Genomic DNA, 11,632 nt, shown 5'->3' on the forward strand with positions numbered 1-11,632 from the left:
GCAATATTTTTAAACTAAACAATTCTGGTAACATGTTTGTTTTAGTCTGTTAGCCTTTTATTGGTGCGAATAAAATTTACATATGTTCAGGTTTACATTTCGTGCGAAATTTGTTTTCAAATTTGATGCCATGTGTCTGTGATGCAACGAGAAACATTGCGAGAAAAAGTACCAAACGTAGTTGACGTAAAGATTTTGTACCCACCAAAAGCTAATACACCAGTCAATATTGCCAAAGAAATAGCGGACTGTTTAAACATTATTGAAACTATTGGGTCGTTTTTGGCCATCTCTTGCAAAATATCTCCCCTTTTGTTTTTATGGGGAAACGGTTTATCCGGTATTTCAACGCCAAGAAATTCACACAAGGGTTTCCAGCCTTCCGATACTTTGTACACCAACAGTTTGTCCTTGGGGGCCTTCTGCAGTAGAAGTAAATGTTTTATGATTAATAAAAAGCGCTGAAATATATAACTTGCCTGTAAAACATTAGCATTGTGGTATCTGTAGTGCTCTCGCAATATCTTTTCGTTCATTGGAAATATTTTCATTTTGGGCAATCGAACAAAGTATCCAATAAAGGAATCTGAGACAAACGAAATTGTGTAGGCTATTAACTATCAGCAACTTTGTTATGTGAAGCTTTTTACTGGTCATTCATGAAATCACACGCTACATTGTATAGAACCATGTTTACCTGTTTAAAATTAAGCTCAACTCTTTAAAACTAGATTTATATCCTTTTTTCGATTTATTAAAACACTAACTTGATGAAACAAGAAAATCAAACACGATTTTAATTATTCTCTTAAAGACGAACGATCATTTCCCAAATACATGTATACTTATTCAATGAAATCGGAACTAGAAAATAACATGTTAAACAATTAGCAACTAACTACACAATATCGCTTACCTATATGGTCTTGGTATTTAAATCGGGCCCAGGCGACTGGAGCAAAGAGAAATACGAATTGTATCAACCAGTTTTGGTTGACCATGTTTATCTGGTTGATGAAGCTCTTATACCAAGCATCTTCCTCTCTTAGTGTGAGAATAATCTAGAAAGCTGCAATTTTAGTTTGTCCAGTTGCTTAATTACACCCTAAGTTGCTTGAACAAGTATATTTCGGGCCTGCCTTCAAGTCAGCGTATCTCAGTTTTGGTTAAAATCAAAATTCAGGGAATTTGGTGGTGAAACCGTTGCCAATAACCGATATATACGTTGTCGAAACTGATCTTTTTGGTAGAGCTACAAGATCTCACACTAGAAACGGTTTGCTAGATACCGATAGATGGTGTAAAGCATGCATTTATTTACATTAACAGTAAGGCTGGAATAGGGTGAGGGAGTAAATTTAACATAAAGAACTGCGTTTTAGGTTGATTTTATTGCTATTACTAACCCTAATAGTCCCAACCGTCAGCATTTTTTTCACAGGGTTCGAACCCAGGACACTCCCGGGGACGAATCCCGATCAAGTTTTTTTTTATGTCTGTATGTGGGTCAGGCGCGCCAGACCATTCGGCCAAGTTCCTGCCCCCGTCAGCATTTTTTACACCAACCGCACTTAAAATATTTGAGCGCGCCACCTTACGGAAATTAGCCAACCTGTCTAGTGTGAGTTCTTGTGTTAGTAGCTCTACCGATCTTTTTCATCATGTTGTAGTAAACCATTCTGATTGTTACACTACTTGGTTTCAATTCAATAAACAAAAGCGAAATTGATACAGACGAATCCGGTTAATCGCATCATCGATTTGACAAGGGCATTTGATGCGATTAACCAGATTATGCGATAATCCCATTTGATGCGATTAACCGGATTATTTCGAAGTCTGTTCGACTTCACAAAGAGATCATCAATCCGGTTAATCGCATATTTCGTTGAAAATCGATGCGAATATCCGGTTTATGCGATTAACCGGACGATTTTCTTAACAAACGATGGGCGACGGTTTGGGATTTTTAATTGTGATGCAATTAAACGGATTATGCGATTAACCGGTATGCGATTAACCGGATTCGTCTGTACTAAGTTGCACGTTAACTTTCAAACCGGTTTAAAAATCAACGACATTTGAAAAAGCATTCTACTTGCCATATAACTCGTAAACATTGTTTAATCACTATGACAACTGGGAAACTCTGTTACCTTGGCGTCTGGAAAGGCTTCATGCAACTTTTCCCAAAAATGATGAACTGGTGTATCAGTCATTGCGTCCACGCCTGCAAAGGCTTCTTGAATTTCCTCTAAAGTGGCTTTCCCTTCACAAATTCGCACCCATACTTTGTGAGCATAATAATAATTCTCCATAGCGTCAAAGGTATTGTAGCCCAGCATTGTGAATGCTGTGGCCATTGTTTTTGTGCCAGTTTTTGAGTAACCTGCTAATATCACCTTCATGTTGTTCTTTTTCTGAACTTGTAGATGAGATGTTTTTTGCTTTTACCAAAGTTGCTGGCAAACTATACCTCTTAATAACTCAGCACTGCCATGCACAGTTCCAGGTAAACGAACCCACAAAAGTGTTTGATCTTGACTAACAAATCTGCGTTAATCAATATTTGCTCTTCTTTTGTCGCTCAAAAGTAAGCCTGCCCTTTGTTCAGAGTACATTGCAATACCCAATTTAATCCAAAAATCACGTTGTAAATCAAATTGCAGGTTTTTGATTTCTGGGTTTTTGTAAATAATTCTAACGATACGTAATAAACAAAGTGTGTCCTAGTAACACAGCCGTGCAACTCTATGCTTTAACTTTTGTTAGAACGTTTCTTAATACACCAAGTAATTACTATGGACACCAACAGTAACACTTGTCTTTGTCTTTGGAAGCTAATTCTCCATATGCGCAGGTTTAGGTAATTGTGAAGGATTATTCCTAAATTTGTTTCCATGTGTCTGTGATGCATCGGGAAACGTTGCGACTAAATATACTCCATGCATCTGATGTAAAGAATTTGTATCCACCAAAGGCCATTATACCAGTAAATATTGCCAAAGAAATTGCAGATTGTTTAACAAGTATTGAAGCTACGTTGTCGCTTTTCGCCATATCTTGTAGAATGTCTCCTCCCTTGTTCTTGTGAGGAAACGGTTTATCCGGTATTTCAACACCCAAAAATTCACACAAAGGTTTCCAGCCTTCTGATACGTTGTAGACCAACAACTTGTCCTTCGGTGCTTTCTAAACAAAAGTTGGATTTTTAGAAGTGCTTTAAAAACTGGAGAAATATGTTACTTGCCTGTAAAATATTAGCGTTGTGATATCTGTAATGCTCTCGCAATATTTTTTCATTCATTGGAACGATTTTCATTTTTGGGAATCGAACAAAATGTCCAACAAAGGAGTCTGAAAGAAATAAAATTGTGTAATTACTATTTGATATGTGGTCATGTGGCGGTTATTGCTGGTCATTCATAAATGTACCGCACAAAACGTTGCAGGAACATTTTTACATCATTAAAATAAGGTTAAAACAAGAATGAATTTTAACTGATGTATATCAGTTAAAAAATCTTTTAGCATTGACGTAATGAAACAAGGAAATCATGTACATTTTCAGTTTTTCTCTTGAAGGCGAAGACACGATGATTTCTTATCCAATAATTCACTTATCCAATAACGTAAGATGAACTTGCAGCTTACTGATATGGTCTTGGTATTTTAAACGGGTCCAGGCTGCTGGGGCAAAGAGCAATACAACCTGGATAAACCAATTTCGGTTGAGTAGATTTATCCACTTGATAAGACTTTTATACCAAGAATCTTCTTCCCTCAGTGTGAGAATAATCTGAAATGTTGCAATGTTTTTCTTACAATCTTTGAACCTGGTTCCCCAATTACATTCTAGGTTGTCTGAACAAGTATATTTCATGTTCGCCTTTATGCAGCGTGTTTTTTTTTAATCAAGGCAGTTAGTTGCATTGCATTGTTGCATTGACATAAGCCGTGTACTATTCTTATTTCAAATCATGGTTATCTGAGGACTGCTGACGTACTGTGATAATTCATTCGTGAGACCAAATGCGGGAAATTTGGTTGTGGAAACGTTGCAAATAACTGATATAAACAATGTAATCTGTTTAATCTGTTAGTAAACCTTCCACTGCCAACTGATTGGTTGCATTTCATCACTAAAAAACGGCATTTCATTTTAAGTTATGATATCACTTTGACTTTAGAACTGGTTTGAAATCAACGACATTTTGAAAAGCATTCTAGTTGCCCTTCACCGATAATCCCTGGTTAATGATGATGACAATTTAAAACACATATTACCTTTGCGTCTGGAAAAGCTTCATGCAATTTTTCCCAATAATAATGTGCTGGTGTATCAGTCATTGCGTCCACGTCTGCAAATGCTTCTTGTATTTCGTCTAAAGTGGCTTTCCCTTTAAAAATCCGAACCCAGACTTTGTGGGCATAGTAATAATTCTCCATTGCGTCATAGGTATTGTAACCAAGCATTCTGAATGCTGTGGCCATTGTCTTTGTGCCAGTTTTTGAGTAACCTGCTAATATCACCTTCATGTTGTTTTTCTAAACTTGTGGATGAGATTGTTTTTGCTTTCACCTGCGAGCAAAAACCAAGCACAAAATGGTCCTTATGATAACTTAGCACTGTCTTGTGCGGTCCCAGTTCGATGAATCAACGTATGTGTTTGCTTTCGACTAACAATGCTCAATAGCTATTTGCTTTTCAGTTTTAGCTTTGAAGCCTGTATTTTATTCGGAAGGCACTGATGTTATTACAATACTTTTAAAACATTTTATTGTTTAATCTAATTTTAGTGTTATTAAAACAATGTGCTTGCGAAATGCATTGATAGCTCTGTTGGTACTGTTAAGCTTTCTGTGTTAACACTCGTTTTAGTTTTCCTTCCAAAGTGTGCATTTTCTTGCACTGTTTAAGTAAAGGTTGTCTGTGCCTTGCACTAAAGTGCTACCTGTTTGTAAAACCCAACTGGTGCCCCTGTTGTTAACTCTTCGTTGACATCAGGACAACCTTCTAAGCGTTCGTGCAGATCGGTTTACATGGGCTAATCACTCGTGCGTATCGGTATGCCGCAAGGCACCCACGTGGCTCAATTTAACTCACTTGCTCTCTGACGTATACATTTCTTTTCGTTGGGCAGCTGTCGTTTCGTATTCTGTTTAAAAGTCCCAGAATTGATGTTAAAAAAACACTTGGTGGTCTGTTTTCTGTATGTGGCAAACAATAGAACTAACTTCTGAACAATAAAGCATGTCTCTTACGTCCGTTGTATGCCTCATTGAACTTATAAACAGATCCATGTAATTTTATTGTATTATAAAATGTAGGAAATTCAAACATGCAAACTACAACAAAGTTAAGTTACAAAATGATGGAAGCAAAATTCTTTGAACTGCAACCCACAGACACAACGTTTAGCGTTATTCTCCAGGTTTGATTGAAGTAACACGTAGTTTATCTTGGCTGATGATTAGTGGCAATAAAGGATTTTATAATCAACTCTGCCTTGAATTTAAATGTGTTTCTAAATGTGTCTGTGATGCATAGTCCTTGGTGATAGCTCAGGGCAATCAGGGCATTTGCGAATCTTTCCAGGTAAATGAACCTACTTGGTTTGCTCCTAGCAAACAACCCATCATCCTAGCCAAAAATATTAGCTCTTCTATTTTAGTTCAAGTGCAAGCTTTATGCAAGTTACAAAAATGTTATTACAAAATACTGCGATTGTGAGACAGTTGTGGTATCGTAACTAGATAAGTGGATGGCTCTTTAGCCTGTTAGGCCTGCACTGATGAGGAGAAACCGTGCTCACTGTCTGCCGGTTAAAACTGCATTTCCTTTTTTCAATTTTCTTTTAAAAAAAACATTAAGCGTATAAAGTTAACCAAAAAAGTTCTGTGTGCATATGTCTTGTTTTGTGATGTCAAATTGAATCACCTTTTCGAAATAAATTGACATTTTCAGAAACCCAGCTTACAAGTTTGCTGCATGTGTCAGATTCGCAAAACCTGTAGCCAGCATATCCAACTAATACTGTGACTACTGAGAGTGAAATAACTCCCTCCAATATAATTCTTTGCATGACTTTGTTGTTTTCTGTCATCTCCTTAATGAGGGCCGCGTCTTTGTTTTTGTGAGGAAATGGTTTGTCCGGGATTTCAACACCCAGAAATTCACACAAGGGTTCCCAGCCTTCTGATACGTTGTACACCAACAACTTGTCTTTGGGTGCTTTCTGCAAATTTAATTCTTGTGAGACAAGACAAATTCAAGCCAAGTGCTCGCTATACCGTTGCTAAGTGTATTTTGATTTCTTACAACTTGTATTTGTATTACAAAGTTATTAAATGCTGAAATAATGGAAGTTCTGATTTCTAAATATGATGCTCAAACCAGCTATGTGTGCGTTGTATCATTTCGAAAGGTACATAGGATATCGGTAGCAATTTTCATTATACTTACCTTCATCACACTGTAGTTGTGTTGTCTGTAAAGTGCGCGTTGAACTTTTTCGTGATAGGGCCGAAGTCTACAGGAAGGCCATCCAGACAAGTCCCCGAAGAACCGTCCTGTGTTAACAAAACAGCAAACCCAAAATGCAACTGTGTAGCCTAACAAACATATAGCAAACCTTAAAAGGCTACTATGTAACAAACATAAACTTAAACACAACGGTCATAATCATTCGTATACAATTGAATTTATTGAGCGCAAAAACATATGTTTGCTTTGTGTTGTATAGTGACCACGAGCTTCTTACGGTAGGAGTCTTATGTTTAAACAAACTGCACAATACTTCTTCTTACCGCTAGTGTGGTAGTTGTACGACAATCTGAGTATGCTTTGTGGTGAAACAACGCATACCATCCACAGCAAAAAGTTTGAGTTTGCAGATTCCAACTGTTTCATCAAACTCTTGTACCACGAATCTTCGTCCCTTGTTGTGAGAATGATCTGCAAATTAACGCAATATGGATCATTTGCTTGCTCAAAACACACGTACATTATAAACCCACTAGACTGTTTATTCAACCTGTCTTCACTTATTTTTCTGTTGTCCATAGTATTGTAGCGAGGCGTTTGTTTGCTGTTTTATGTTGCAAAACTAACGTTTTTGTATGATTGATGTCACCTAATGTAGCGAGGTGTTTATTAGAGGTACATTAAACTAGAATGTACGAATACGCCTCATAAACCGAACAAAAGAAGGCAATATGTCCATTTCGTTGTCGGTATGCAAAAACAGCATAACCTTAGTGCGAGTGACCGCTACAGTAGTGTTCGTCTGGACGTAAAACAGCTTAATTTTTTATGTCCAAGTTACAAAGAATTAGAAAACGCTGCGAAAATTGCTAACACATAATCTTTGGGAAAAATAATCTAAAAGAAACAGAGATCAAAATAAAACCTTTGCTTCAGGAAAGGCTTGATGCAATTCTTCCCAGTATAAACAAACTGGTGTATCTGTCAGAGCATCCACATCACCAAACATCTTTCTGATGTCTTCATTAGTTGCTGAACCATCAAATATCTTCAGCCACTCCTTGTGCAGGTAAAAGTAATTCTCCAGGTAGTCATAATTGTTGTACCCAAGCATCGTGAATACAGCAGCCATTGTTTTGGTGCCAGTTTTGGGATAACCAGCTAATATTACTTTCATGTTTGTACTAGGCAAACCAACTTTGGAAACTGTTCAAATCTAGAAACCCAATTTGCAAAACCCTCTAGCCTTGTTTGATGTTTTAGCTCATAGAAAAACTGCCTATTGCTGATACCTCTCCTACAATGCCCATGTATTTACATCATTACCGAGCTGATGTTGCCATTACCGAGCTGATGTTGCTTCAGGCAGGCAATTTAACTGGTTGCCCAAGCGCGTTAATCGAAGGCACGAATTGCCTTCTTTCCTGTCTCCGCCATGCGTTCCGCACGACGTAGCTAGCAATTGGTTATGTTAAACACCAAAACACGTCTTTGCTTTGTGTTGTATAGTAACAATGAGCTGTGTGCCAAAGGTTGGGGTTTTCCCCTGTTGTTTAATATTATCCCTAAGAACTACTGAGGTCAGTTGTTAAAAAGGAATTGCCAAAAATGTAGATTTTGAAATAGGTCAACCGGAATTTTCGCGCCACATCGTTCAACAAAACTCGTACTTAACTCAACGAAACTTGTAAAATGCACAGAAATTACTCTGCATTCGCTAAAATGTACGAATGTAAATATATTCTAGAGTCCAACATAGTTTCTGAAATCCATAATACACGTTTTTGCAGAAACTTTATTTGTTTTACTTGTACTCAAGATATCTTGCAAAGGCAGACATACATATTACATATATTGCATCCTCTAGTATAAATTTCTGAACGATGTTCTTGGTTTTGGCTCATTCCTCATCTACATTTTACATCGTAAATTTCGTGTTAAATAAGACATACGAAACTCTTTGCAAACATTTCATTATCAAATCAGTAATTTACAATATTAAAATATATCAGCGTTTCGCAATGAATTCACATTTTCGGAAACCCAGCTTACAAGTTTACTGCATGCGTCCGATTTGCAAAACTTGTAGCCAGCATATCCAACTAATACTGTGACTACTGAAAGTGAAATAACTCCTTCTAACAGAAGTCTTTGCACAACTTTATTGTTTTGTGCCATCTCCTTCATAACTCCCGCGTCTTTGTTCTTGTGAGGAAATGGTTTATCCGGTATTTCTACGCCTAGAAATTCACACAAGGGCTCCCAGCCTTCCGATACGTTGTAAACCAACAACTTGTCCATTGGTGCTTTCTGCAAATTTAAATCTTATCAATCAAATAAAAATAACCTTTCACATAATGTTATCATATATTTTTATTCATGAATATTTAATAGGTGCCTTTTTATATCGCTGGTAAGCGTTTTCACTTTTGTACATTAAGGTTATATCACAACGTTATTAAAATAACAAAATAAATAAGTTAGAAACACTATACACTTAATTAAGACTGCCAGAAAACATGTATGTATGAAATACGTTTTAACAATCGCTAAACAACCTGCACTGATGATGACTACAGCGTTTGTTGTAACGTCTGCAAGATGTTTTCAATTCTGGTAGATAAGTTTTTAATTTAATGAAAATTCTTTACGTATACTTGGGCCGTTAGTTTGATCATTAAACGTATTAAAATTATGGTTTCTTAAATTAATTTAAAATCTGCTACTGCAACCAGCTATCGTTCGAATGTAAACTGGGTTCAATTCGATTTTTACTTCAGGGTTGTATACTTACCTTCAGCACATTGTAGTTGTGTTGTCTAAAAAGTGCGCGTTGGACTTTCTCGTGAAACGGTCGAAGTTTAAAGGAAGGCCATCCAGCATGGTCCCCAAAGAACCGTCCTGTGTTAACAAACGCACTACAAACTGTATTACTATTGTATAGCCTCACAAACATACAATTATTATGTAAAAATGGTACTATGTAACAAACATACAACAAACTTGAAATACAACAACTGTGTGGCAAACATACAAAACAAATACACAGTTACTCATTTGATCATACTGATTGGCGGTGTCAGACAAAAAAGAATCTTCTTTATGTTACGGTGGCCACCACCTTCTTACGATAGTCTCTTATGTTTTTACAAACCACAAATTCCTTGTACTTGTGTGCATGCAACATAAAACCTCTTATTTACCGAGCACGTGACAGCTGTATGACAACCTGAGTATGCTTTGTGGTGAAATAACGCATATGATCCACGCCAAAAAGCTTGCGTTTCCGGTTTCGAACTGGTTTATTAAACTTTTGTACCACGAATCTTCGTCCCTGGTTGTAAGAATAATCTGCAAATTTTGATTGGTTAAAATACAGCTTTTTATTTGGTAAAAATACCCTCGTACACTTTAAAACAAACTGGACTGTGAACACAACTTCGCTTCACAAACTTTTCTATGTTGTCCTTATTGTCAAAAAAGTAATGGTAATTCAATATTGTTTTTCGATATGTAAAGTAGTATTTTTCAGTTATCATTTTTATTAAATCACCACAAGTCACATACAATTAGGAAACAGCTGCGAAACCCTTGCACTTGTGGTTAATATAACTATCTACCTTTGCTTCAGGAAAGGCCTCTTGCAATTCTTCCCAGTATATACAAGTTGGTGCATCTGTCAGAGAATCAACACCATCAAACATCCTTCTGATGTCTTCATTAGTTGCTGAACCATCAAATATCTTCATCCATTCCTTGTGCAGGTAGAAGTAATTTTCCATGTAATCATAATTGTTAAATCCAAGCATCGTAAAAGCAGCAGCCATTGTTTTGGTGCCAGTTTTGGGATAACCAGCTAATATCACTTTCATGTTTGTACCAGGCAAACCAACTTTGGAAATTTTTTAATCTAGAAACAAAATATTGCACCACCCACTAACATTTACAAAGCCCAAGTAACTACATTCTAATGGAGCAGTTTCACACCGATCGCTTTGCTTCGGGCGAGCAATTTAACTTGTTGTCCAAGCGCGTTGATCTAAAGCACGATTTGCCTTTTTCCTGTTTTCGCAAAACGTGCCGCACGACACAGCTTAATTTGCTAGCCTGAGGAGGACGTTTTGTGTGTCATATTTTCCCAGAACCAATATTGCATTTGGGTTAAGTTTATTTCGCTCAGTGTGGCACGATTACGCTACTATCTACCAAGATATAAATAGCTGCACAACGTTTGTATATTTGAGGCACCAAAACCTAGAGGGCCACCATTGATGAATAACTTCGATGCTAATTGCTACACCGTTGTTGTGTGTTGGTGAACATGGCTTTTTTAAATGATTTGTCCGATAATTTGATTGAACTTAAAAAGAACTTGTTTTTACGTTTTTAGCAATCCGGGTATGCTTTACGCTTCGATATGTGTTTGCGCAGTCCACATACCAAGGCAGTATTCAAGTAAGCAACTGCATTTATTACAAGTAATGTTTTTTTAAAAACAAACATTTTGTGATATGTCAGTTAATATATTTCTGCTTTTGAAGTCCTAATTGCTGCTTAGAATCATCAGTACTGTTTCATGATCAAAGCAAATTATTCATCGTTAGTGTTCTTGTACATAAGGTCTTAGTATATGAAGACGTATTTAATTGTCCCAGAGAACTGCTGTGATCAGTTGATAAAAAACGGGTAGTAACAAAAAAAAACTGTTCCAAAGGTAAGTAACAAAATCGACGAAGAAAATTCTCGCGCTACAACAAACCTCGTTGTTAAAAGTTAACAGAAATTACTCTGCAATCGCTGAAAATTTACGACGGTAAGTATCTTCTAGACTTCAACATAATCTCTGAAATCCATGAAAACACTTTTTTACCGAAACTTGATTTGTAAAACTTGTATCCCAGATATCCTGTGAAGGCAGACATCAAAATTACAGATATTGCGCCCTCTAGTATAAAGTTCTGAACGATTTTGTTGGTTTTCACCCATTCCTGAAAGATATCTCCATTCTTGTTCTTGTGAGGAAATGGTTTATCTGGAATATCAACTTTCAGAAATTCACATAAGGGTTTCCAGCCTTCCGATACTTTGTAGACCAACAGCTTGTCTTTGGGTGTTTTCTGAAAAGTTTAATGAATATTACTTAAG

General features: G+C 36.7%; 4 protein-coding genes across 5 annotated transcripts; all 4 read right to left on the reverse strand.

The window, feature by feature from the left end:
* Nucleotides 1–116: 116 nt before the first annotated feature.
* LOC145204165 (uncharacterized) lies at nt 117–2,408 on the reverse strand. 2 transcript variants are annotated; one of them, XM_080076619.1, is made up of 4 exons: nt 2,157–2,408; nt 917–1,061; nt 480–586; nt 117–422 (listed from the first exon to the last, which is right to left on the reverse strand). In XM_080076619.1, the coding sequence occupies exons 1-4, from the start codon at nt 2,406–2,408 to the stop codon at nt 117–119; spliced, it is 810 nt and encodes a 269-aa protein (XP_079932745.1). The 2 variants fall into 2 exon arrangements, with proteins under 2 accessions (XP_079932745.1, XP_079932744.1); XM_080076618.1 differs by having other exon boundaries at nt 117–586.
* A 59-nt stretch (nt 2,409–2,467) lies between these two features.
* Nucleotides 2,468–5,024, reverse strand: LOC145204176 (uncharacterized). The gene is made up of 4 exons (XM_080076634.1): nt 4,288–5,024; nt 3,655–3,799; nt 3,251–3,357; nt 2,468–3,192 (listed from the first exon to the last, which is right to left on the reverse strand). The coding sequence occupies exons 1-4, from the start codon at nt 4,537–4,539 to the stop codon at nt 2,887–2,889; spliced, it is 810 nt and encodes a 269-aa protein (XP_079932760.1). The 5' UTR covers nt 4,540–5,024; the 3' UTR covers nt 2,468–2,886.
* Nucleotides 5,025–5,282: 258 nt separating this feature from the next.
* On the reverse strand, nt 5,283–7,922 carry LOC145204172 (uncharacterized). Its single transcript, XM_080076631.1, has 4 exons — nt 7,413–7,922; nt 6,811–6,958; nt 6,467–6,573; nt 5,283–6,239 (listed from the first exon to the last, which is right to left on the reverse strand). Exons 1-4 carry the CDS (start codon nt 7,662–7,664, stop codon nt 5,928–5,930), a joined length of 819 nt encoding a protein of 272 aa, XP_079932757.1. The 5' UTR covers nt 7,665–7,922; the 3' UTR covers nt 5,283–5,927.
* A 342-nt stretch (nt 7,923–8,264) lies between these two features.
* Nucleotides 8,265–10,359, reverse strand: LOC145204171 (uncharacterized). Its single transcript, XM_080076630.1, has 4 exons — nt 10,108–10,359; nt 9,691–9,838; nt 9,282–9,388; nt 8,265–8,797 (listed from the first exon to the last, which is right to left on the reverse strand). The coding sequence occupies exons 1-4, from the start codon at nt 10,357–10,359 to the stop codon at nt 8,486–8,488; spliced, it is 819 nt and encodes a 272-aa protein (XP_079932756.1). The 3' UTR covers nt 8,265–8,485.
* Between the last annotated feature and the right edge of the window lie 1,273 nt (nt 10,360–11,632).

Source organism: Phallusia mammillata, chromosome 8 (genome assembly GCF_965637545.1).
Source record: "Phallusia mammillata chromosome 8, kaPhaMamm4.hap1.1, whole genome shotgun sequence".
Lineage (NCBI taxonomy): Eukaryota > Metazoa > Chordata > Ascidiacea > Phlebobranchia > Ascidiidae > Phallusia > Phallusia mammillata.

Bases quoted from the DNA above. Each gene is read 5' to 3' on its own strand.
- LOC145204165 (XM_080076618.1), bottom strand. From the start codon at position 2,408: ATGAAGGTGATATTAGCAGGTTACTCAAAAACTGGCACAAAAACAATG. The intron at 1,062-2,156 runs GTAACAGAGTTT...GCAGCTTTCTAG, and splicing joins AAGCCTTTCCAGACGCCAAG to ATTATTCTCACACTAAGAGA. The intron at 587-916 runs GTAAGCGATATT...CGTTTGTCTCAG, and splicing joins TAAATACCAAGACCATATAG to ATTCCTTTATTGGATACTTT.
- LOC145204171 (XM_080076630.1), bottom strand. From the start codon at position 10,359: ATGAAAGTGATATTAGCTGGTTATCCCAAAACTGGCACCAAAACAATG. The intron at 9,389-9,690 runs GTAAATAAGAGG...TTGTTAACACAG, and splicing joins ATACAGCTGTCACGTGCTCG to GACGGTTCTTTGGGGACCAT. The intron at 8,798-9,281 runs GTAAGTATACAA...TTAAATTTGCAG, and splicing joins ACAACTACAATGTGCTGAAG to AAAGCACCAATGGACAAGTT.
- LOC145204176 (XM_080076634.1), bottom strand. From the start codon at position 4,539: ATGAAGGTGATATTAGCAGGTTACTCAAAAACTGGCACAAAGACAATG. The intron at 3,800-4,287 runs GTAATATGTGTT...GCAACATTTCAG, and splicing joins AAGCTTTTCCAGACGCAAAG to ATTATTCTCACACTGAGGGA. The intron at 3,193-3,250 runs GCAAGTAACATA...ACTTTTGTTTAG, and splicing joins ACAACGCTAATATTTTACAG to AAAGCACCGAAGGACAAGTT.
- LOC145204172 (XM_080076631.1), bottom strand. From the start codon at position 7,664: ATGAAAGTAATATTAGCTGGTTATCCCAAAACTGGCACCAAAACAATG. The intron at 6,959-7,412 runs GTTTTATTTTGA...GTTAATTTGCAG, and splicing joins AAGCCTTTCCTGAAGCAAAG to ATCATTCTCACAACAAGGGA. The intron at 6,240-6,466 runs GTAAGTATAATG...TTAAATTTGCAG, and splicing joins ACAACTACAGTGTGATGAAG to AAAGCACCCAAAGACAAGTT.